General features: G+C 38.4%; 1 protein-coding gene across 2 annotated transcripts in view; it reads right to left on the reverse strand.

The window, feature by feature from the left end:
- Positions 1-27059, reverse strand: part of PCSK5 (proprotein convertase subtilisin/kexin type 5) — a gene marked incomplete at its 5' end in the record, with an annotated part of 316630 nt that overhangs the window by 77154 nt on the left and 212417 nt on the right. For both annotated transcript variants that reach the window (XM_082655960.1, XM_082655961.1), the window contains one exon: positions 3659-3762. In XM_082655960.1, the coding sequence (XP_082512086.1) occupies positions 3659-3762 (104 nt within the window). The remainder of the gene's footprint in view (positions 1-3658; positions 3763-27059) is intronic.

A 27059-nucleotide genomic window follows, 5' to 3' on the forward strand; every position in this document is an offset into this window, starting at 1 on the left:
TCCAAGCACTGCAAATGTTGCTCAGTAGCAAAATACTGGAATCTGGATTTTAGTTCTGTAGTGGCAAATACCACATCTGTTCATGTGGTCTCATACAAATACTTTCCTATTCTCATGCATAATCTCAGATTCTTTGCTAGGTGCATGGTATTTATTATTAAAGAAACTATCTCTGGAGGAGGTTTAAAGTCAAAAGGTGTCTGAAATTTAGCTAGAATCATTCACAGGATGAACAAATCTAAATAACGTCTAGTTCGTTTCCATAGGTATGCATTCATTGGATTATGTTTATTTTGAAAAACAAATCTCCTGCAAGATATTTTAACTATAAGAGATTATTATTGAAGAAGCATCAAGACAGAATCATCTTAGTTCAATCAACATTGTTAAAAATTAAGGTACCATTAGCATAAAAATGTTGATGAGTGGCTTCCAGCTTTGGGGCTGGCTTTACTGTGAACTGATCTCAATATAGGATCGTTTATAGAGTGCGATCATAATGAGAGCACACAGAAAGGGGAAGAAAGTTCTCTGCACCCAGCTCATCAGTATGCAGCTCCGCTCTCAGAGAAACACACAGAGGAGCCGGTCCTTCAAGGGCAACTTCCTTGCCTGAGTGCAATCTGTCCATGCCAGTTAACAAGAAGCCAGCAGCTGCTTCTGGAGGGAATCCCCTTCCAGGAGCCAGGAATCCAGGCCCATAACACATGTGGGTAAGAGTAGATTAGATCAAGTCTGCCTTGAGAGGAGACCCACACCAGTCTAGTTCCTATAACATCTGGCTCTGTTCTCTGCTTCGGACGGACCACACATGGGTAGGTCTGGAGAAATGTAAGGACATTGTGTGAAATGCACTTGGCAGGGTTTGGGGAAAGACTGATCTGTAGGGTGTTGGCTTCTCCAAAGTTATCAGTGAGAACTAAGACTATCAAGTCTATTGATGGCAAGACCCCAAAACCTAACTGGTTGCTACTCTGAGCTGCTTCTGCTTTACCTGATGAGAAGGAAATTCACATGTTCGTACTGACGGCCCCACTGCAGAAGAGTACCTGCCAAGCAATTTATGAAATTCTGGTGGTTTCAAAAACAAAAACGAAAACCCACTCTTCAGACAAGTTAAATCTCTCAACATGAGGGCACAACAGCAAGCCCAGGGAAGCACAGGTGTTTTCAGATTCGTTTCATACCTACGTCTCACTCAGCGTTAGGACTAAACCAAGTGGTAAGAGGGAGTGCACCCAGGGCTGCAGGCTTCTGCTTGCAGGCAACTTCCGTTTTCTCCTAAGGAGAAACATTTGGCCATGTGTTCCCTCTAAGCAACGCCTGCAAAAGCTGGCTGACCTAATTTAAAATATGAGCTCTCATTGCATGAACCTCTTCCAAGCCTTCACTATTTTTTGTTCGTTCAGACCTTATTCCATAAAAAGTCAGCCCATCTTTTTCCAGTCCTAGTGACCTGCATTCTCTCCTTCCCAGAAGCATGTCACTTCTCCTGCTAGCCTCTGCCTTAATCACTTTTATTTGTGGGACGCTAGGGAGGGGATGGGAATGCTTCGAGTAGGGAAGAAAATAACTCTTAAAAAAATCATTCTTATTATGATCATGTTTAGATGAAACATGGGGCTTGCCATCAACAAAATTACAAAACAATTCCACTGGGAGTCCAGACGGTTCAGGGTAATTCATCTATGAAAAAGTGAACTTTAATTGTTACTCTTGGCAGCAATCTAAGAGAAGAGTGAAATATTATACTAAATATTGCCACGTGCAATAGTAAAATGCTCTTTCCTCCGTGCCAGAAGCAGCGTATGGCCCCCTTCAGACTCAGGTTTGGATCTGGTGATTTAGTCTAAATCCTCGGCTTCCCCCTCTCCAAAACCAACAGAGGTTTTCAAAAGAGTTGCATTTTTTATTAGAACCATTTGCTCCTTTTAAGTTGCCAAAAAGGAGTAAGTAAAACTAAGACTTTTATTTGGGTTAAAGTTGATTCCTCAGCCTCATTGAGGTCAATGTACTTAGTCTGTGAACCTTCTACTAAGAAGTTCATTGCAGTGTTGAACCAGCCAGTGTTTTGATCCCTTCTTCCCCCCTCCCCAAACCCAACCCCTTGGCTGCCTGCATTTATAGAGTCGGGGCTGGAAGCATGGGGAAGCTAATCAAAAGGCAACATACATATGGCAAATTACATCCTGGATTTTCTAGAACAATTGAAATTTCAAGTATTTTTGATGCTGCACACAACATTTGCTATTCTGGTACCACGTGTCTTGATTTGAGCTTCAGAAAATGTGATCCCAACAGGTATTTACAATGCTTTAGATTCAAAGCTCATTGAACACTGCTGCATTATATAGTTTACAAGCACAGAAAGGTGTTTGATAATACTCGAAAGCAGAGGGACATTCTTGTTTTCTAAAAGTGAAGTCTTCAGTGAAGATGTTAATCAAAGAACTCTTTTATATGGCGCTGGTTCCCTGGCATATTGATAGGTTTCGGCAAAGCACGATTAGTAAGCTGCTTGCAAATAATTTTTAAAATTACACTTTACATTTTCAGCATGAATATTTATATACATCGGGTATAATACACTAAGGATATATTAAAATCATATGTAACATATCCTATGTAGATAATATTATTCAGCTTCTAAATTGTTTAAGTTGCGGAAGTTAGGGCCCAGAAAAATTAAATGACTTGCCCAGGATTATTCAGCTTATTACCAATGATCTGAGGACCAGAACTATAATTTTTAAGTAGATATTCCTTATGTTATAGAATACTGTTTTTCATCCATAGGGATATATAATGATACAAAGATTATTTGGGAGTAAATTTAAGTCTGCAGATACAACAAAAAGTAATCTTTGTTGTAAATTAAATTAATGGATTAAAATGTAGATGATCTGAAACCTGAGTAAAGATACTACACTATAGGACAACTACTTTATATAATTATTTTCTTTTGATTATAGCATATGTTATGGATGACAATAAACAAAATGGCTACCATTAGTAAGATAGCTTGATGGAACTAGAATCCCCATCAGCCAGGGGAAAAATAGTCAGCACTTATTTATATCCTGTGCATACTTGCCTAAGACTGTGCATTATAAAGCTTCATAAGAACTTTTAGTTTATGTAAAGTAACGTCTTAGAATTATGCCTATTTTTCTGTTTGTGGAAGGTTTAAAAAAAAAAACAACAAAAACAAAATATGTAGAAAAGCATAGCCTAGCAACTAACAGTGCTACCCTCAAACGAACAAAAGATACCAGCTATTATTAACTGGAAGTAATCACTCCAGAAGGTAAGGAATTTTTAAATACATTGTTACAAATACCACTCAGATAATCGATGACACCAAAGAATAAACTAATGAGGAGCCCCATAGGTCGACAATACTTGGGAGTTGGTTACCTTTAAAGAAACTGACCTATGATGTGGGAAGCCAAGGAAATCTGCCTTAAATGTGTTGTTTTAATTAAAAAAAAAAAAAAAAGGAACCTGCCTTTTTTTTTTCTACTAAGAGGTCAAGCTCTTCCTGTGTCAGTACAAAATTTAAAGTTTCTTTGGATGGGTTCTAGTTCCTGCTCTCCATTTAAAATGGGGGAAAAATAAAAATATTTTGCCTGTGACAAAATATGAAAGAAGTTCTCACCCTTAAAACCAGCAGCATTGGTTTTCCAGTCATTAGCGTTCAAATGTCCTGCACGGGAAGTCCTTACAATAACATGCTGCACGTCTCTCCAGGTCAGAAACGGACTGGGGAAAGACAAGGTAAGAATCATTGTACCAAAAAAAAAAAAAGATGGGGGAAGCAGAGAGTCACAAGCAAATTAAAAAAGCAAAAGCAGAAGGGCAAAGTACTAAAAACAAAGGGTCAGCGATTTGGGTTTGGGATAAACAAATGCCAAATGCCGCTCTTGTTCTCATCTTGGAGAAGTGACATTAGTCTCAGGGAGGCAGAAAATGTAACCTTTAATTTGAGAAATAATGTGATATTAGTCAGTGTAAGTTTTTAAAAGGGTGAAGATTTCCAGTTTTCTCAACAAAATGGCTCCCAATTCTGGCCCTGTCATCCTTCGTGTAGACTCTTGCATCATCATTAGAAAATTACAACAAGCTAAAATCAAAACTGAAGGGCTCTTGAACATTCCTTGTTCAGTTGTTTAGCCAGGCACTTGATTTTAATTTAACAAAGAACTTAGCAATGTTAACCATTCTGGATGGATGTGTGGGATACAGAAAAAGTCTCAACTGAAACCAAGTCTTCATTTTCAGTGTTCTCAAAGGAAGAGGATGTGGTACGGAGCCCAAAACTGGGTACACAGAAAACTATGGGAGTGTCTTAATTTGCAATAAATAGTTATTAAATTATTGGATACCTATTTCTTATGGCTGTTGGCACTGAAGATCACAAAGACACTACTGAATGGGAGATACTTTCATCAAAGAACTGCAATACTAATAAACACACAGAAAACAAATCCAAGTATATATACACAGTCTTTTGTTCTCTTTCAAAGAACATGTTATTTACTAAAGGCATTTGACTCAGTGCATGCATGAAATTCTCTAATCAGGATACTTATTCAATTCAGTCTTGAATGTGAGGTGTGACAATTTTTTTACTTAACTAGGAAATATGGCAACTTATCATGCAGCTTGTGTAGTTATTTTCTTTGCTTCTCATCTGCCACCTTCATTTTAGAAGGATATTTGCAAAGGATGGGCCGGAACATTTGAAGGAGGAGAGACAATGACTTGCTACCTTCCTAGAAGTGTGACAGGGGCATGTGGTAATCTCTGTACCCCCTCATATGGGCACGTATGCACACTGGTGTCTCCCAGGCAGAGGGAGAACGTGGTATCTTTAGAGCTAATTTTCAATGATGAAGCTGCACACTGCTTCACTTGATACTACATTTTCCTATCACACTCAGCATATACGTGTTTTTGAGGGTGGCCTCCTAATGAGAGGGGGCCCAGTGATCAGATTCTGGTTCCTTCATTTTCTACGTATGTGAAATTGACTTCCCAAAGTGTCAGTTTCCCCACTTAGAATGTGGATGTTAATATCTACTTTACTTCGTTGTACCAACTGAATCAAAGTATAGCTGTCCCTTGAACAACGCGGAGGTTTGGGGCGCCGACCCCTGAGCAGTCAAAAGTCTGAGTATAACTTATAGTTGGCCCTCCGTAGCCACGGTTCTGCATCCATATATTCAACCAACAGCGGATCATGTACTACGTATTTAGTGAAAAAAATCTGCGTATAAGCGGACCTGTGCATTTCAAACCTATGTTGTTCAAGAGTCAACTGCCATGCCAAGTACTTAACCTTGTTCCTGGTGCATAATAAACCATTATAAGTGGTAGACAGTACATCATTTTGCTAAAGTAAGAGCCACAGCTCCTACTTAGTGATTTGAAAATGAAGGAGATGGGGAGAGAAAAGTACTACAGAGTTCTTAGACCTTTTTGTTATGTTCTCAGATTCCAAATAAAAGAGAAATATTACTGCCATTTTCAAAGCTTCTATAAGGGACAAGATAGGATCTCGACTATTTTGTAAGGTTGCATTACTAGAAGAACTTATACTAAGGGATTAAAACCCATCCACGTGAGTTTGAAAGATATGAGAACAATGGAAGCAGAATTATTTTTGTTTTGATACAACACTTGTTAGGAGCCAACTTTAGAACCTGACGAGGCACAAAACTCTGAATAAAGGGAGGGAGGTTGTGTGATGGATCCCAGGGGCACAGAAGTTTTGCTTCTAAAACAGTTGGTATGATTTGGCCCTTAGCTGCCTAATAGTGAATCCACAACAAAATTTAACAGAGTCCATGCACTACAGTCAGGAAAATTAGGAGAATGAGTCCAGGGAAAATTCTGAATGCTACTCTCAACATAAGACGTTCTAGCTCTGCCTGAAATGCGATGCTAATCGCCATTCCCTTTTCCAGTGTAGTTACTTGGGTGAGGGGCGAAAACAACAGAAAAGCTCAGTCTGGAAAGACATTCCAGCCCCTTATTTATGGGAAAGCAAAATCCTCTCAAGTGAACATGTATGTTTTTATTTTTTCATGAGCAAACAGCAAGACCCCTAAAAGTACACTTGGATGTGATAAATATGTCTAACTCAACCTTGTAATTTTAAAATAACATTTAACACACAGTTAAACCTTTCACATTTTAAATGTTATCCTTCAGGGAAAAAAAAGAAAAGAAAAGAAACAACACAAGCTTCCCTGTTACCTATCACCAGGGCAAAATTCCTTTAGAAATATCAAGCACAAGGTTCTGGTCACTGGGAGACCATTTCCCTAGTGACCCTTAGCTCTAAAAATAGAATAATAATAACAGAACAGGAAACACTTATCTTGTAGCTTAAGCAGTTGTATTCAGGCAGATTCAGGAAGCCTCCTGCATTCAACTCAGCCTGAAGAAATGAGAGTTACTTGCTCTCATGCTGAGTTGCACAAACTAATTCTTCTTGGAGTGCTTGTAATTAGAAGGGAGAAATGACCTTCAGGAAATTGAAACTACACATGGAGAGGAGGCATTCAGATAATTTTACTGTGACATTTGATAATGTACAACTTCAGAAATGATTTAATTTCAAAATTTCCTGAATTTCACCAAAATAAAGGGAGAAAGATAATACGGGAAACCAATGGATTTTTCAATCAGTGGTGTTCCTACCTGTGGGAGGGTAATTAATTATAGCTCAGGAAATAGTCATAGGTTAAGTGGCTAGTCTCCTGAGAGGACTTTTATTTAGGGGAAAGTCTGATTCACATTTTATGACCTATTTGTATTTATGCTCACAGGGATGATGTAGGAATGAAGAAGTCATCAAACGTGGGGTAAACCACATACAGAGTGAAAGAAGAGTGCCCTGTGCCGTGAGCGCCACAGTCCACAATGGTAACATAGGACCTCCTAAAACTTACCCCCTCCTGCCAATTACCCTGGACCCACACTCCAGTGGCCTCTGAAAACCAATACCCCTTTCACCGCCAAAGCACCAAAAGATTTGGGGCAAATAATAATCAAAAAGGCCAAAGGTCTAACCAACCTAGAAAAAAAGAGCAGTTTCTCTCAACTCTGAGCCCGGTGACCACCAGTCTCATAATGAGCCTCCAGGAGTTATGCCACATACCCCTCAGGTTTCTTCCTGGAATTACTGACAGTTGCCCCTGAATAACAATATACACTAAAAGGTCACATTTATAAATGCCTGCAAAACGTGCCTAGTTAACCATGACCTTTCAAGGCAATACAACGTACATGATTTTCTGGGGAGTCCTGTAGGTATCATCTTTTCCTGTAAGGAAGTTTTGCATCCTTTGATGACCGCAAAATAATAACCAACATTTAGTGAACACTTGGCCAGGGAGAGGTACTGTATGTTGTATATGCACTATCCTTGTGTAATCTAAAAAAAAATCACATGATAGAGGTAAAATTTTTATTCCCATTTCACAGATGACAAAAGTGAGACTTTGAGTTCCACACAGTAACTCAGGGACATACAGGTAGGTCGTGGTAGAGCTACAATTCAAACCAGCTGCACTTGGCTATGATAGTATGCTATCAATCACTATTTAATACCATCTCCACATGGACCCATAAACGTGAAATGAATGTACACACAGTGGCTTGTCAGGTGGTTCTCTAACAGCTGGATCAGGAAGCCAAGTGTGGCATGTTCTGTCCTCACGGTCATACAATTTTTGTGCCCATACTCTCTCTCTCTCAACTCAGTTGGTTGAGTTTTGTTTGCAACAGAATTCAGGAGATATTCAGTCCTAATTTGATTTTCAGGTTCCAAAGGCCTAACTTTGGCACATTCTATCAAGAAGGTAAACAGAAAGATACTGAACTAGGAAAAATCATACTCTTTTTATAAAATAATATTTTATACTAGATGTCATAACATTGTATCTTTTCTTAACATTTGCTATGAACTTGTCACCTTGCCTGACACGCTCACACTTTGATGTGGTTTAAAGCCTGATTAGGTAACTCTTCTCCAATAAGGGAACCTCAGCTGAACCTCATCTCAAATACTTCTAGTCTCCAGCTGCAAAAATAGGATCATGAACGACACTATCACTACCTGGTGTTTGTATTACATTTTTGTTCTGAGCAGTTCAAAGTATTTCATGGGCCCAAAGTATTTCATGGGTTTTAGAAGAAGTAGGACATATCCCGGGAGAGACATTCTGTCTAGTGCTTCTTGTTGGACGTCTAAGTGCAACTGCTAGCACTTAAAAAAAAAATTCCCTCCCTAAGAGTTTTCCCAGATAATTCTGCACACTTGTGAATAAACCTGTACCTGGTGGTCCTTAAAAACAAGGACCAAGGGCTTCCCTGGTGGCGCAGTGGTTGAGAGTCCGCCTGCCGATGCAGGGGACACGGGTTCGTGCCCCGGTCCGGGAAGATCCCACATGCCGCGGAGCGGCTGGGCCCGTGAGCCATGGCCGCTGAGCCTGTGCGTCCGGAGCCTGTGCTCCGCAACAGGAGAGGCCACAACAGTGAGAGGCCCGCGTACCACAAAAACAAAAAAAACAAAAACAAGGACCAATTTTAAATCCTGAGTGACTGATTCACCTGCATTTACTAAAGAGAAAAAAGAACTCACCTTCCCCCCCCCAAGCCCCCAGATGGATCTATCATCATAGGCAGTTTAAGGACAACTGATAAAAGGAAAAATGAATACACATCTTATTATAGAAAAAGAATAGCTCAATAAGAGGAGCAATAGCGAATCCAGATAATGAAAACCATTTCCTAAACAGGACAATCATCTTTAAATACAAGAGTGATTCCATCTAAAGCAAGGATGAGCGATTACGTGGACCAGACCTATAGGGAAACAGCATGAGCAATCAGCAATCATCAAATATCCAACTTACTAGTCAACCAAAAATCCAAGGCCAAAGCAGTCTCCTTTTATGTTTCTCAAGATTGTGTAAAAGGAAAATGGGAATCAGTAGCCAGAAAATGAATGCCATTGTACAGATGCTAAATAAGTCAGCAATTATGGGAAAGGATTCATTTTGAGCTGGAAGAACCAAGATGAGGCAGAAGTGTTTAAAGCCTGCAGAGATTGAGGAAAAACATTACTCTGACTGCAGCCAGTGTGTGCCAACGATGATTCAAGAATAAAATACAGACCTTTCAACAAAGGAAACCAATCTTCTTTTGTCAGGTAATGAAGAGCCCAAAGGGATCGCCAGGTGGTGAGTCCCACTACGAGCAGGAGTGTATCCCTGATGTGAGTGTGTTTGTTCTGTGTTCTATATTAATTCAAAAGTCCCAGGTCTAAAGCTGGGTTGCAGTAACAGAAAACACAGTTAATAATACCTCCAGATTTAGAAATATGATTTGTATTGGTAGCACCAGGATCCCTGCTTATGATCCATCCACACCTGAATGAAAGCAGAAAAGATAAAAGAAAAAACTGGTTTGAGATCACCTAAGTCAAATTTTTATTTTACTCCTTTGTGAAACCACTCACTGATTCCCTGAATTTAGTCTAAACCAAAGGTGTGGGAATTTGGTTTATAAACACACTTACGATAGTCCCCAATTTACAAAGAAAAATTCTGTCATTTAAACTGAAGTGTCTTCTTTCCACTATAAATCCCAGCTTATCTGTAGGATTTGTCATTATACCTGAAAGACATCAATAAGTTTTCTGCAGCCTTAAAAATGATTATTTTGTTTGTAAGCTCAATAATCATTTCCTTGAAATTATGTAAATGCTTATGGAGTAAAACCTGATGGGTGGTCAGCCAGAGGTACACTAAGTTGAGATCACACGCACTGAAATCAATTCATGATCACGGAACTTTCTTTCCACCTGCTCTTGTGGTACTCAATTCCCTCTGAGAATATTACCCTGAGACTATAAATTCTGGCCATTCTAAAGCCCTCTCTCCTAAAAGGAACCCTCTGTTGGTGGGAATGTAAATTGGTGCAGCCACTATGGAAAACAGTACGGAGGTTCCTAAAAAAACTAGAAATAGAGTTGCCATATGATCCAGCAATCCCACTCCTGGGCATATACCTGGAGAAAACTCAAATTCGAAAAGATACATGCACCCCAATGTTCATGGCAGCACTATTTACAATAGCCAAGACATGGAAGCACCTAAGTGTCCATCGACCAAAGAAGATGTGGTATATATATACAACGGAATGTTACACAGCCATAAAAAAGAATGAAATAATGCTATTTGCAACAACATGGTTGGACCTAGAGATTATCATACTAAGTGAAGACAGACAAAGACAAATATCATATGATATCACTTATATGTGGAATCTAAAAAAATGATACAAATGAACTTAATTACAAAACAGAAATAGATCCAGACATAGAAAACAAACTATGGTTACCAAAGGGGAAAGGTTGGGGTGGGGGAGGGATAAATTAGGAGTTTGGGATTAACATATACACACATATATAAAATAACCAACAAGGACCTACTATATAGCACAGGGAACTATACTCAATATTTTGTAATAACCTATAAGGGAAAAGAATCTGAAATGCATATATATATACACACACATATATATATGTATATATAACGGAATCACTTTGCTGTATACCTGAAACTAACACAACATTGTAAATCAACTATACTTCAATAAAAAATAAAAATAATTTAAAAAATAGGCCTCTGTCTTTATGCAACCATAACCTGGAATCTAAATCTGACTCTCTTTTTTGTCCCCAATCTTTGAAATTGTTTGAAGTAGACCAAATGTGTTGGTATGAGAGCTTCCTCCCTAAGTTTATCCTGGTCACGCTGGGAGAAACTCAGGTCTGGGAAAGAAACTGGAGGACACAGCTTACTCCCCCTTTTCTGCTAATTTTGTAGGCTACCTAACACTGGGCATGATTAAATACATAATTCTAAGGTAACTGACCTTGTCCTGCAGAAGGACACTGTGGCCCCCGTTATTTATTTCTAATTAAATTTTTTAAAAAATAAATTTATTTATTATTTTTGGCTATGTTGGGTCTTTGTTGCTGTGCGCGGGCTTTCTCTAGTTGCAGCGAGCGGGGGGCTACTCTTCATTGCAGTGTGCGGGCTTCTCATTGCGGTGGCTTCTCTTGTTGTGGAGCATGGGCTGTAGAGCGCACAGCCTTCAGTAGATGCAGCACGTGGGCTCAGTAGTTGTGGCTCACGGGCTTAGATGCTCTGCAGCATGTGGGATCTTCCTGGACCAGGGCTTGAACCCTGTCCCCTGCATTGGCAGGCGGATTCTTAACCACTGCGCCACCAGGGAAGCCCTCTAATTTAAATTTGTTCTCAAAATAATAATAAACATAGTTTCTAATCACATGAGAATGGTATAAATTGTGCTTTAGAGTCAGGAAGACTTCGGGTAAATCATGACCTGCTACTTAATAGGTCTGTCACCCTAGTAGCCTATTTACTAAAATTCTCTGGACTCAGTTTCCCACCTGAAATGTGGAGACAAATTCATTAGCTCAAATTCTTGGTTGCAAGAATTTGAGGTAAGGAATATAAAGTGCCCGGCACATGAAAGTTTCTCAAAGACAGCAGTCATTATGGTTACTTGAACAACCTATCATCCCAGAAAAATTCAGAAGAACCACTTTCTGAATTTATACTAGCATCTGATGAATTGTCACTTAATTAAGCTAAGTTTTCCTCTATGCTCCTAAATTTTAATAGCATGTTTTTTAGTTTCTGTAATAGATGAACAAAATAGCATCTTCAACACCTTGGTATATTTCTGCTTAGTGAAATAATAATGCTACTAAGATGTGTCAAAAAGCTCTGGTTTTAAAAGCTGATGGTGGAGGCAGCAACTGCTTGGGAAAGAACTGTTTGTACCCGCTGTGATTGTAATAAACCCTCTCTATTTGTGGGAAGATCTTCCCTTTTGATGGTTGGCCATTGATGTGATGTTGTAAAGGATGGTGAATTGTTCTTTGGTTTGATATCCTAGTGCTTTTCAAGTACCAAATGTTAGGATGAAGACTTTGAACATACTTATTCGCTTAACTGAACTACCGGACTGAAGTGTTTTGAAACTTTTTCTACATAGTTTGAGGATCTGCAGAGTTCTTACCTCAAAAGCCAGCAGGTGAACCCTTGGACAGGCAACAAAAAATATTTGGTTGCATCTCTGTTATCACTATTATTTTAAATTACTTTACAGCATTTTTCTCTCATTATATTTTTCCTATTAAGTACAAAGAATGAAAATGATCCTTTTCTACATGCTTATGTTTTTAAACAAAGGTTTTCAAAGTTCAGCTTTAATTTTAAACTTAAATGAAAATGACTAAGCATTTTGGATTCTAGAATTTTAAGTAAATGTTATTCTATTTTAGACACTCCTGGTTCATTATGTAAACTCCTAGCAATCTTTTTAATTATTAGACTTCAACAGTAACGAAAAATATTTTTCAAAAATTTCATGCTACACACACATACACACACTCTGAGGAAAAGATCAACTGAGATGAATAGAAATCTATTACAACAGTTTTGGAGGTATTTTAAATAACCCTATGGCTGATGTGACTGGACTGAAAAAAATAATGTTTAATTTTCCCATACTTCACATGAAGAAAACAAAGCTGGCTTGTCACCTAAAGGAAAGTAGAGGGAATAAAAGTAACAAAACACCTCAAACCTCAGCCCTGTTTCCCTGTCTCCCAAACTAAAGACTCAAGACATTGATGGGCAAAATGCAGGTACATAATTCCCTACTGGACAAGAACTCCTTTTTTATTTTCAAGGCAGCCCACGTATTAACTCCGATATCTCTCCTGTCCCTATTATCAGTGTCTCAATTCCCAGAAACTGTGGCAGAAAATAGAGGATAAATTCCAACTTTCTTTTCTATTGCCTCCCCTACTCTATATGTTGGGATGCCAAAATCATGTCTTTCCAGTGAGGGGTGCACAAGAGACAGAGTTGTGACTAATAAAACATAAGTGGGAGTCTACTGAGCATTTCTGAGAAAGTCTCTGCTTTCCTACCACAGGCACTGCCTAATCCTCCTTCACTCTTTCCTTCCTCTTTTTAACTGAATGTGGATGTGATGGCTGGCGCTACAGCAGCCATTAAGAAAAAGTCAAGAGATAACACAGACTTTGGCCTTGGTAGCCTTGGGCTTCTGAACCAACATCTTCACTTGTGGATGTCCTGTTGTACCAGCCACACATAGCTATTAAATACAATTCCTAAAATATGTATCTCCAGAAGTACAGAGTATTAGATAGCATTTATTGAGTATTCACTGTGTGCCAGGCACATTGTGAAAAGTACTCAATATTTCATTTATTTCTCACAACAATCCTATGAGACAGGTACTACTATTATTACTAAAATAAGGAAATCAAAGCAGGGAAAGTTTAACGACCCTGCTAGGGTCACATGATTAGCAAAAGCTGAAATTGGCTACAGGCAATCTGACTCCAGAGCCCTAGGTCTGACCTATTCCATCACCATTTGTCTTGTACTGGAGAAGGTGCCAAAAGGGGAAGAGTCAGGGTAACAATCATTGTAGGGACTGGCCAGCAAGCCTCCAATTTTTATAGTAGGGGTAGGAAATGATCCTGTCCTCACTTAGCATCCACACTTTGGATGGCTCTCTACCAGCATCTCAGAATTGACTGGGGGTTTTGTCCCTCATCCCACAATTCAATGGCAGATTTGAGTAGGTCTGTGCCTGGATGCTAGTTAGAGCAGTTCATCATCACACCCTTTTGAAACCAGAGTTTCTCATTGAGAATTTAAAAAAAAAGAATAGAAACAAAGAAAAAGAAAGGAGGGAAAACAATTTTTAAGGTAAAAGAAACATAAGAGAAGAGTGCAGGATGGTCCTTCAAGATGGCGGCAAAGAGGTGAGGATCGCCTTCCTCCCCACAAATACATCAGAAATACTTCTACATGCGGAACAGCTCCTACAGAACACCTACTGAACGCTGCCAGAAGACCTCAGACTTCCCAAACGACAAGAAACTCCCCCACGTACCTGGGTAGGGGAAAAGAAAAAAGAATAAATGGAGACAAAAGAATAGGAACGGGACTGCACCAGTGGGAGGGAGCTGTGAAGGAGGAAAGGTTTCCACACACTAGGAAGCCCCTTCAATGGCAGGGACGGGGATGGGGGATGAGGGGAAGCTTCGGAGCCCAGAGGGAGAGCACAGCAACAGGAGTGCAGAGGAAAAAGCGGAGAGATTCCCGCACAGAGGATCAGGGCCGACCGGCACTCACCAGCCCGAGAGGCTTGGGAGCTGGGGCGGGCGGGGCTGGGAGCTGAGGCTCGGGCTTTGGAGGTCAGACCCCAGGGAGAGGACTGGGGTTGGCTGCATGAGCACAGCCTGAAGGGGGCTAGTGCGCCACAGCTAGCCGGGAGGGAGTCTGGGAAAAAGTCTGGAACTGCCTAAGAGGCAAGAGACCATTGTTTCGGGGTGCGCGAGAAGAGGGAATTCAGAGGGTTGCCTAAACGAGCCCAGAGATGGGCGTGAGCTGCAGCTATCAGCGTGGACCCCAGAGACGGGCATGAAACGCTAAGGCTGCTGCTGCTGTAGCACCAAGAAGCCTGTGTGCGAGCACAGGTCACTATCCACACCTCCCCTCCCGGGAGCCTGTGCAGCCCGCCACTGCCAGGGCCCCGTGATCCAGGGACGACTTCCCTGGGAGAACACATGGCGAACCTCAGGCTGTTGCAATGTCATGCTGGCCTCTGCCATTGCAGGCTCCCCCCGCATTCTGTACCCCTCCCTCCTCCCAGCCTGAGTGAGCCAGAGCCCCCTAATCAGCTGCTCCTTTAACCCCCTTCTGTCTGGGTGAAGAACAGATGCCAGAGGGTGACCTACATGCAGAGGCAGGGCCAGATTGAAAGCTGAACCCCAGGAGCTGTGCGAACAAAGAAGAGAAAGGGAAATATCTCCTAGCAGCCTCAGGAACAGTGGATTAAATCTCCACAATCAACTTGATGTTCCCTGCATCTGTGGAATACCTGAACGGACAACGTTTATACTACTTATTATCATTGGTGGATTTGTTTATTGGTTTGGTGCTCTCCTCTTTTTTTTTATTAAAAAATTTATTTAATTGATATTTAAAAATTTTTTTATTTTAATAACTTTATTTATTTTTTCCTTTCTTTCTTTCTTTTTTCTCACCCTGTTCTTCTGAGCCATGTGGCTGACAGGGCCTTGGTGCTCCGGCTGGGTGTCGGGACTGAGCCTCTGAGGTGGGAGAGCCGAGTCCAGGACACTGGACCACCAGAGACCTCCTGGCCCCATGTCATGAGACCTCCTGGCCCCATGTCATATCAATTGGCGAGAGCTCTCCCAGAGACATCCATCTCAATGTTAAGACCCAGCACCACTCAATGACCAGCAAGCTGCAGTGCTAGACACCCCATGCCAAACAACTAGCAAGACAGGAACCCACCCCCACCCATTAGCAGAGAGGCTGCCTAAAATCATAATAAGGTCAGACACACTAAAACACACCATCGGATATGGTCCTGCCCACCAGAAAGACAAGATCCAGCCTCATCCACCAGAATACAGGCACTAGTCCCCTCCACCAGCAAGCCTACACAACCCACTGAACCAACCTTACCCACTGGGGGCAGACACCAAAAAAACGGGAACTATGAACCTGTAGCCTGCGAAAAGGAGACCCCAAACAAAGTAAGTTAAGCAAAATGAGAAGACACAGAAATATGCAGCAGATGAAGGAGCAAGGCAAAAACCCACCACACCAAACAAATGAAGAGGAAATAGGCGGTCTACCTGAAAAAGAATTCAGAGGAATGATAGTAAAGAGGATCCAAAATCTTGGAAATAGAATGGAGAAAATACAAGAAACGTTTAACAAGGACCTAGAAGAACTAAAGAGCAAACAAACAATGATGAACAACACAATAAATGAAATTAAAAATTCTCTAGAGGGAATCAATAGCAGAATAACTGAGGCAGAAGAACGGATAAGTGACCTGGAAGTTAAAATAGTGGAAATAAGTACTGCAGAGCAGAATAAAGAAAAAAGAATGAAAAGAATTGAGGACAGTCTCAGAGACCTCTGGGAAAACATTAAACACACCAACATTCGAATTATAGGGGTCTCAGGAGAAGAAAGGAAAAAGAAAGGGACTGAGAAAATATTTGAAGAGATTATAGTTGAAAACTTCCTCAATATGGGAAAGGAAATAATGAAGTCCAGGAAGTGCAGAGAGTCCTATACAGGATAAATCCAAGGAGAAACACACCAAGACACATATTAATCAAACTATCAAAGATTAAATATAAAGAAAAAATATTAAAAGCAGCAAGGGAAAAGCAACGGATAACATACAAGGGAATCCCATAAGGTTAAGAGCTGGTTTCTCAGCACACACTCTGCAAGCCAGAAGGGTGTAGCAGGACATATTTAAAGTGATGAAAGGGAAAAACCTACAAGAAAGATTACTGTACTCAGCAATGACCTCATTCAGATTTGATGAGGAAGTTAAAACATTTATAGACAAGCAAAAGCTAAGAGAATTTAGCACCACCAAACCAACTTTACAACAAATGCTAAAAGAACTTCTCTAGGCAGGAAACACAAGAGAAGGAAAAGACCTACAATACCAAACCCAAAACAATTAAGAAAATGGTAATAGGAACATGCATATCGATAATTAACCTTAAACGTAAATGGATTAAATGCTCCAGCCAAAAGACATAGACTGGCTGAATGGATACAAAAACAAGACCCGTATATATGCTGTCTACAAGAGACCCACTTCAGACCTAGGGACACATAGAGACTGAAAGTGAGGGGATGGAAAAAGATATTCCATGCAAATGGAAATCAAAACAAAGCTGGAGTAGCATTACTCATACCAGAAAAAATAGAATTTAAAGACTATTACAAGAGACAAAGAAGGACACTACATAATAATCAAGGGATCATTCCACGAAAAAGACATAACAATTGTAAAATTTTATGCACCCAATATAGGAGCACCTCAATACATAAGGGAAATGCTAACAGCCATAAAAGGGGAAATCGACAGTACCACGATAATAGTAGGGGACTTTAACACCCCACTTTCACGAATGGACAGAACAATCAAAATGCAAATAACTAAGGAAACACAAGCTTTAAGTGATACATTAAACAAGATGGACTTAATGGATATTTAGAGGACATTCCATCCAAAAACAACAGAACACACCTTCTTCTCAAGTGTTCATGGAATATTCTCCAGGATAGATCATATCTTGTGTCACAAATCAACCCTTGGTAAATTTAAGAAAATTGAAATCATATCAAGTATCTTTTCTGACCATTATGCAAGGAGACTAGATATCAATTACAGGGAAAATAACTGTAAAAAATACAAACATATGGAGGCTAAACAAAATGCTACTAAATAACCGAGATCCTTGAAGAAATCAAAGAGGAAATCAAAAAACACCTAGAAACAAATGACAATGAAAACATGATGGCCCCAAACCTATGTCATGCAGCAAAAGCAGTTCTAAGAGGGAAGTTTACAGCAATACAATCCTTCCTCAAGAAACAAGAAAAATCTCAAATAAACAACCTAAACTTACACCTAAAGCAATTAGAGAAAGAAGAACAAAAAAACCCCCGAAGTTAGCAGAAGGAAATAAATCATAAAGACAAGATCAGAAATAAATGAAAAAGAAATGAAGGAAATGATAGCAAAGATGAATAAAACTAAAAGCTGGTTCTTTGAGAAGATAAACAAAATTGATAAACTATTAGCCAGTCTCATCAAGAAAAAAAGGGAGAAGACTCAAATCAATAGAATTAGAAATGAAAAAAGGAGAAGTAACAACTGACACTGCAGAAATACAAAGGATCAAGAGAGATTACTACAAGCAACTCTATGCCAATAAAATGGACAACCTGGAAGAAATGGACAAATTCTTAGAAAAGCACAACCTTCCGAGACTGAACCAGGAAGAAACAGAAAATATAAACATACCAATCACAAGCACTGAAATTGAACCTGTAATTAAAAATCTTCCAACAAACAAAAGCCGAAGACCAGAAGGCTTCACAGGAGCATTCTATCAAACATTTAGAAAAGAGTTAACACCTATCCTTCTCAAACTCTTCCAAAATATAGCAGAGGGAGGAACACTCCCACAGTCATTCTACAAGGCCACCATCACCCTGATACCAAAACCAGACAGAGAGATCACAAAAAAAGAAAATTACAGGTCAAGATCAGTGATGAACACAGACACGAAAATCCTCAACAAAATACTAGCAAACAGAATTCAGCAGCCCATTAAAAGGATCATACACCATGATCAAGTGCAATTTACCCCAGGAATGCAAGGATTCTTCAACATACAGAAATCAATCATTGTGATACACCATATTAACAAATTGAAAAATAAAAACCATATGATAATCTCAATAGATGGAGAAAAAGCTTTAGAAAAATTCAACACCCATTTATCACAACAACTGTCCAGAAAGGCATAGAGGGAACCTACCTCAGCATAATAAAGGCCATACATGACAAACCCACAGCAAACATCATTCTCAATGGTGAAAAATTGAAACCATTTCCACCAAGATTAGGAACAAGACAAGGCTGCCCACTCTCACCAATATTATTCAACATAGTTTTGGAAGTTTTAGCCACAGCAATCAGAGAAGAAAAAGAAATAAAAGGAATCCAAATCAGAAAAGAAGAAGTAAAATGGTCACTGTTTGCAGATGACATGATACTATACATAGAGAATCCTAAAGATGCTGCCAGAAAACTACTAGAGCTAATCAATGAATTTGGTAAAGTGGCAGGATAGAAAATTAATGCACAGAAATCTCTTGTATTCATATACACTAATGATGAAAAATCTGAAAGAGAAATTAAGGAAACACTCCCATTTACCATTGCAAGAAAAAGAATAAAATATCTAGGAATAAACCTACCTAAAGGGCTTCCCTGGTGGTGCAGTGTTTGAGAATCTACCTGCCAATGCAGGGAACAAGGTTTGAGCCCTGGTCCAGGAAGATCCCACATGCCGTGGAGCAAGTAGGCCTGTATGCCACAACTACTGAGCCTGAGCTCTAGAGCCCACGAGCCACAACTACTGAGCCTGCGTGCTACAACTACTGAAGCCCATGAACCTAGAGCCTGTGCTCTGCAACAAGAGAAGCCACCGCAGTGAGAAGCCTGGGCACCACAATGAAGAGTAGCTGTCACTCGCTGCAACTACAGAAAGACTGCGTGCAGCAATGAAGACCCAATGCACCCAAAAAAATAAAATAAGTAAATTTATATAAGAAAACAACAACAACAACAAAAACCTACCTAAGGAAACAAGATACCCGTATAAAGAAAACTATGACACTGATGAAAGAAATTAAAGATGATACAAACAGATGGAGAGATACACCATCTTGGATTGGAAGCATCAACATTGTGAAAATGACTATACTACCCAAAGCAAGCTACAGATTCAGTGCAATCGCTATCAAACTACCAATGGCATTTTTCACAGAACAAGAACAAAAAGTTAAAGAATTTGTATGGTAACACAAAAGACCCTGAATAGCCAAAGCAATCTTGAGAAAGAAAAACAGAGCTGGAGGATCAGGCTCCCTGACTTTAAACTACACCACAAAGCTACAGTAATCAAGACAGCATGGTACTGGTACAAAAACAGCAATATAGATCAATGGGACAGGATAGAAAGCCCAGAGATAAACCCACGCTCATATGGTCACCTTATCTTTGAGAAAGGAGGCAAGAATATACAATGGAGAACAGACAGCCTCTTCAATATGTGGTGCTGGGAAAACTGGACAGCTACATGTAAAGGAATGAAATTAGAACACTCCCTAACAACATAGACAAAAATAAACTCTAAATGGATTTAAGACCTAAATGCAAGGCCAGACATTAGAGGAAAACATAGGCAGAACACTCTGTGAATCACAGGAAGATCTTTTTTGACCCACCTCCCTGAGTAATGGAAATAAAATCAAAAATAAACAAATGGGACCTAATGAAACTTCAAACCTTTTGCCCAGCAAAGGAAACCATAAACAAGATGAAAAGACAACCCTCAGAATGGGAGAAAATATTTGCAAATGAAGCAACTGACAAAGGATTAATCTCCAAAATATACAAGCAGCTCATGCAGCTCAATATCAAAAAAACAAACAACCTAATCAAAAAATGGGCAGAAGACCTAAATGGACATTTCTCCAAACAATATATACAGATTGCCAACAAACACATGAAAGGATGCTCAACATCACTAGTCATTAGAGAAATGGAAATGAAAACCACAATGAGGTATCACCTCATACCGGTCAGTATGTCCATCAACAAAAAATCTACAAACAATAAATGCTGGAGAGGGTGTGGAGAAAAGGGAATCCTTTTGCACTGTTGGTGGGTGATGTAAACTGATACAACCACTATGGAGAACAGTATGGAGGTTCCTCAAAAAACTAAGAATATAACTACCATATGACCCAGCAATCCCACTACTGGGCACATATCCTGAGAAAACAATAATTCAAAAGGAGTCATGTACCACAGTGTTCACTGCAGCACTATTTACAACAGCCAGGACATGGAAGCAACCTAAGTGTCCATTGACACATGAATGGATAAAAAAGACGTGGCACGTATATACAATGGAATATCACTCAACCCTAAAAAGAAACGAAATTGAATTATTTGTAGTGAGGTGGATGGACCTAGAGTCTGTCATACAGAGTGAAATAAGTCAGAAAGTGAAAAACAAATACTGTATGTTAACATATATATGGAATCTAAAAAAAAAAAAAAAAGTTTCTGAAGAACCTAGGGGTAGAACAGGAATAAAGACACAGACGTAAAGAATGGACTTGATGACACAGGGATGGGGAAGGGTAAGTTGAGACAAAGTGAGAGAGTGGCATGGACATATATACACTACCAAGTGTAAAGCAGATAGCTAGTGGGAAGTAGCCGCATAGCACAGGGAGATCAGTTTGCTGCTTTGTGTCCACCTAGACGGGTGCGATAGGGAGGGTGGGAGGGAGACACAAGAGGGATGGGATATGGGGATATCTGTATACGTATAGCAGGTTCACTTTGTTATACAGCAGCAACTAACAACAATGTAAAGAAATCATACTCAATAAAGACATTTAAAAAAGGGGGGGGGGAAGAGAAGAGTGCAAAGGACAGGAGAAACAAAGGAAAAGAGAGAAGAAAGCAGTAGAAGAGAAACAACAATACTATGGAGCCCATCGAAAAGATAGTGCAGAAGAAATCAATCAATCAGTCAATAAAGCAAGTTGAGATATCAAAATAGAAGCCTAGAGAAAGCAAGATTACAAGGAGTATAAAGTGATATTAGCAAAAGCAGAGTTTGCACTGCAGGGAGTAAAGTGATACAGACATGGATATTGTTGAGTAGATGTAGAGAACTGAAATAATGATGTGGAATAAAAATGTAAGAGCTTTCCACATTTTTTTTTTTTAGGAAAATAATGAAGAGATGACAAGGAAAGACAAAATGATAGATTTGGAGGACAGAAAACAGAAACCTACTTCAGGATACTAGCTTTGTCTTCCTCTGAGGACTGATATCTACTGAGTCTTTACTCACCAGATATTCTATTCTGTGCTTTGTATACCTTACTTCACTTAATGTATACAGAACAATCCCATGAGGTAGACAACATCATTACTCCCTTTTTACAGATGTAGAAACTAAGGCTTCAAAAGGTTGAACATCTTTCCCAAAGTCATATAACAGTGAGAACTACAATGGGACTTTGAAGCCAGGTCTCTTAGACTACAAAGTCCAAGCTCTGAAACCCCACGGCAGACTTTATCAATAATCAAAATCACGCGTGATTTAAGATGTCCAAGGGAGGCTGAAAGGACACAATATGTTTCAGGAAATATTAAGAGCTGCATCCCATAGACTCATCCTAAAATATATAAATAGGTATACACACACACACATATTCATTACGAACACAAATGAAAAGAAAGCTATTCGAGGATTTAAAAAACAAAACAAAATAGGATTTATATCTTAAGACTTTCTCGGCAAAGCTCATTTCAGGAGACAATGAAAGGTCAGCAAAAGCTATTGAAATGAACCAAGAATTTTATACTGAGCTCCTTGTCCATCGTGAGTCAATGCAGAAGACACACATCTGCAGGGCTGAGAAAGTATACTAACCCACCTTTCTACAAACACACACTCTGAAAACCAAAATAAAACAAATAATTTAAAGAGCTATTTCAGCTGATGAATAAAAACATCCAAATTAAAAACCCCAGAATGGGTAGTTGTTAGTAAGACTTACTGATGGCTCTAAGATAAATTAAACATAGAGTTGATCATTGTTTTCACACAATTCTTCTGAAAAGAAAAATAATGATAAGAAGTAAATTAACTAAAATAGTCTGTTGTGTAAATCCAAATTATGAGATTAAAAATGGAGAAATGAGTATAGATGGGAGAAGTAAAAGCAAATGTAAATCAAGTTCATATAGCAAGGAGTCAAGAGATAACTTGTTTCTTATAAGATAAATATTTATTTTAAAATACCACTAGTGTATACTTGAAAATGACATTTTAAAATTATTAAAAAGTGAAATTTCTACCTAAAAAATAAAATATAAAAACTAAACATTAAAGAATGGCAGAGATTTTTCCATTACATGTACATACACACACGAATGGATGGCAAAATTAGTTGCAAACAATATAGCATCTTAGACAGAAACACTGAAAAGGACAGAAAAGTATAATTTAGCTCTACTTACCATGAATATCTAACAGTATAAAATTTGTGCATCAAAATATATGGATCAAAGACTTTAAGACAAAAGAAGTAACTAATGGAACCACACTATTGTTCAGATAATTTAATCAATGTATTTCAGGACAAAAAATACAAAGGATCTATTTACATAATAGATATAATTTAATAATATTAAAATATATGTCCTACAAAGAGCAACTTTTTCACTTAAGTATTCATGGATCACCTAAAGAGTTTTTGGAAGAAAAATTGAAGGTATACTAGGCCAAAAGGAAATCTCAACAATTGCCCTAAGGAAAAACAATACCTCTCAAACCACTAGTGCAGTTAATTATCTGACCTTATTATCTGACCATAATACAGTGAAAAAAAAGTCAATAGTAAATCTCAATAGAAACAAAGTTTCTTAAACACTTAACTGTACTATTTTCAACTGTCATTCTATCAAAGAGGAAGCCAAAACATCATTAGGAAATAATGATATGTAGCCAAAAGTATGTTCAGAGGTAAATGTCCACATTTAAAAATTGTATTAATGTAAAAGGAAAAATAAATGAACCATGATTCAACCAATAAGAGTCATAAAAGAACAGAGTGATCCTAAGGAAAATAAGAAAGTAACAAAGTAAAAAAGGACAAAAGAAAAACAGCATTACTAAACAGTAAATCCAAGAACTGGCCTTTTGAAAAACAACAAGAACAAAAACATCTAAGAAAATAATATATATACTATACACATGACATTAATATAATGACATTATATATAATACAATATATAATCTATATAATAATGTTGTTAATGAAAAATATTGCCTGCCATATCAGCAAACAAAGGATGTTGCAGCCATCAAGCCATCACATTACAGCCATCCCTATGGTGAGCCCTGAGGGAACTCAGGATAGAAACATAATGCCCATCATCATCAGACACTGTACCACGCCCCCCCCACCCCACTGGCCCCAGATAGCTGAGGTGCATATCAAAGGAATGATTTCAGTCAGCCCAGACTCTTGTATCTTCCCATACACAGAAAGGCACTGAATTCCTTAACTTGAGATATCTGGTTTTCTTTAATTAATAGTAATCTTTTGATGTTCTAACTATCTGGTTTTCCTTGCAAAAACTCCTATATATACTGGCTTCCCACCTTGCCTCTTTGGAACATCTTTCAGAGTTATCTGAGATGCTATGTCCCGTGCTGAAGTCCTCAGTTTTGTCCACTGAAGAAAACATTAACTCTCAACTTTTAGGTTGTGCATCTTTTTTCAATTGACAATATATAATCTATATATAAGTATACATAATGGTATTACATACAATTATATTACAGTTAGATATATATAACTATATATATAATTGGCTAAACATTTTTTTAAAAATCTTATAAAATGGACATGGTTCTGGAGAATACAAATTAAAAAAATTAAAATCGAGAAAAGTTACCAAAGAATTACCTTTCAAAAAGGCTTTAAGGCCAGATGGTTTCCTTCAACCTTATAAGGACAGCTATCCCAAGTGTCTCCAGAGAAAGAAAAAGTTACAAAATTTCACAATTTTTACGTCTCTTGATATCAAAAACTGGCAGAGAGAGAGGCCAGTTTCAAGGTCAAACAAATCTGGGTTAGGAAGCCTGGCTCTTCATTTATTACCTGCACTACCTTCTACATGAGTAATAAATGAAAAAACCATAAAAAAATACTTTAAAAGATTCTGTTTATCTGCCATAAGTACACAAGTAGTATTACCAAGCTGCTGTAGCAATAATATAGAACACACACACACACACACACATTCAATAAAAGAAACTATAAATTTCTACTAAGAAAAAGAAGCACAAATAAAATATTCTAAAGCCAAACCAATAGCATATTAAAGAACTAAATTTAATTTGTGAATATAAGCAGAAAACATATTAAGAAATCTGTTATTCTAATAAATCACATCAACAATTTTTGTATGAGACACTATATATTAACCTCAACAGACACTGAGAAAACACCCAAATCCCATTCCTAACAAAACCTTTATAAAACCAAAAATGTTGCATAGACACAATAAACAAAAGCAAACATCCACAAAAAGTGGAAAAAAAAAGGTAAAAAAAATCCAGGGAAAGTCAGGACCTATACATGAAAGCCTACTGTCATTCTTGACATTTAACATTTTAAATGGTTAGCTAATATAATAGAAATATTAATTGTGATATCAGCTTCCATAGTTTTAATACTTTCCATATGCCTAAATTTATTTAATCCTAGCAACAATCTTGTGATTCTGGGTTACTACCCCTAATTTCAGATGAAGGAACTGAAACTGAAGGTTAAGAAACTTAATTTTCACTTGTTCAAGGCTACGCAGGTAGCACTAGCCTACAGACAGGTTTGGAACTGAAGACAACCTGATTCTAAGAGCTAAACGTATAATGACTAATTTGTGCAATAAGAACAAACATGAAAAATACTCAAATGAACAGAGATAAGTATTACTATTGTCAGATACTATGTATTCTTCAAAAAAAAAAAAAAACAACCCTCAAGGTAATCAGTTACATGTGAATTAAAGGGGCAAGAGATAAGAAAAATATACAAAACAAAAACAACAGCTCTGTTATAAACAAGCAATAATCAGTTAAAGGTATAATGGTAACAGCAAAACAAATAATTACTACTCCCAGTCCGGGAAAATCCCACATGCCGCAGAGCGGCTAGGTCAGTGAGCCATGGCCACTGAGCCTGCGCTCCGCAACGGGAGAGCCACAACAGTGAGAGGCCCGAGTACCGCAAAAAAAAAAAAAAAAGTATAATAAAAAAGTTAATGGGGAAGAAATGACAAAATGCACAACAAAATCTGAAGGGAAAGCAACATGCAGATTGAAGATAGTAGAGTAGGAAATATTTTTACAATAAATATTGTATATATTAAGAATATTTGGACCCAGAATTATAATATTGGGAGTTACTGCACTATTCAAGCATAAAAGTCGCTGAAAGTTGATTTTGTTGGGAGACCTTCGATTTTTGTTTATATACTTCATGATTTATATTCTTCTTTACAAAGAACATGTATTATTTTAGTGATAATAATCTAGTTATAAAAATGGTCCTCCTCGTAGAAAATGGACTTGAGGACACGGGGAGAGGGAAGGGTAAGCTGGGGTGAAGTGAGAGTGGCATGGACATATATACACTACCAAATGTAAAACAGATAGCTAGTGGGAAGCAGCCGCATAGCACAGGGAGATCAGCTCGGTGCTTTGTGACCACCTAGAGGGGTGGGATAGGGAGGGTGGGAGGAAGACTCAAGAGGGAGGAGATATAGGAACATATGTATATGTATAGCTGATTCACTTTGTTATACAGCAGAAACTAACACACCATTGTAAAGCAATGATACTCCAATAAAGATGTTAAAAAAAAAAAAAAAGGTCCTCCTGCTAATGATATCGGTGGCTATGGGATTGCTCTTCCTAGGATCTTTCAGTGTTAAATATTTATTTGCTTCTAAGAAGCTGGTGACAAAAGTCATCAGTGGAAGATTGGTAACTTTTAATTTTGCCAAATAAGGACAACATCATTTCACATAATTAAGAAAATTTTATATCAAAATAGTATATAATTTCCAAATAAGTCACTCAAATTTTTTTAAATTAAAAAGATACCTTTATTTTTAAACTAAGCTATATTGCATTACTATTATTCTTCTCTGACTGGTGATCCTCGAACACTCTCACTAAATAGCATCTCTACAGACCAGATGGTCTCTGGGCAACCTTCCAATGTTATGATGTCTCAGACAAACCGATAACAATTATTTTATGTTCCAGGTATGGTATCACATGTAATTGAGAGTTTTAGCACAATGAAAATTATAAAATTGAACACATCTGCTATGGAAAACAAGGCTATTAGATGTCAACTCCAATGGCACCTAAATTCAGAGCAATGAATAAGAATTCAGCATGACTAATACAATCACTTCCATATCATGCTCACTCCAGGAAGCTCTCTACACCATTCTTTCAAGTCGGTTGTAAAGGTTTCCAACAGCTAAATAACAAGCAGACTCCTCTGAGAGCCTACCTTAAATATCACTCAAATTCTCTTTCTTCCTCCCAACATTCCTCAGTTGTGTACCAAGTTTTTCAGATGTACTGGGGGTGCCCACCGAAGACAGAAAATTAAGGTTTTTGCTGTATTCTTTCTGACTGGATG

This window comes from Grampus griseus (genome assembly GCF_964374135.1).
Source record: "Grampus griseus genome assembly, chromosome: 6".
NCBI lineage: Eukaryota > Metazoa > Chordata > Mammalia > Artiodactyla > Delphinidae > Grampus > Grampus griseus.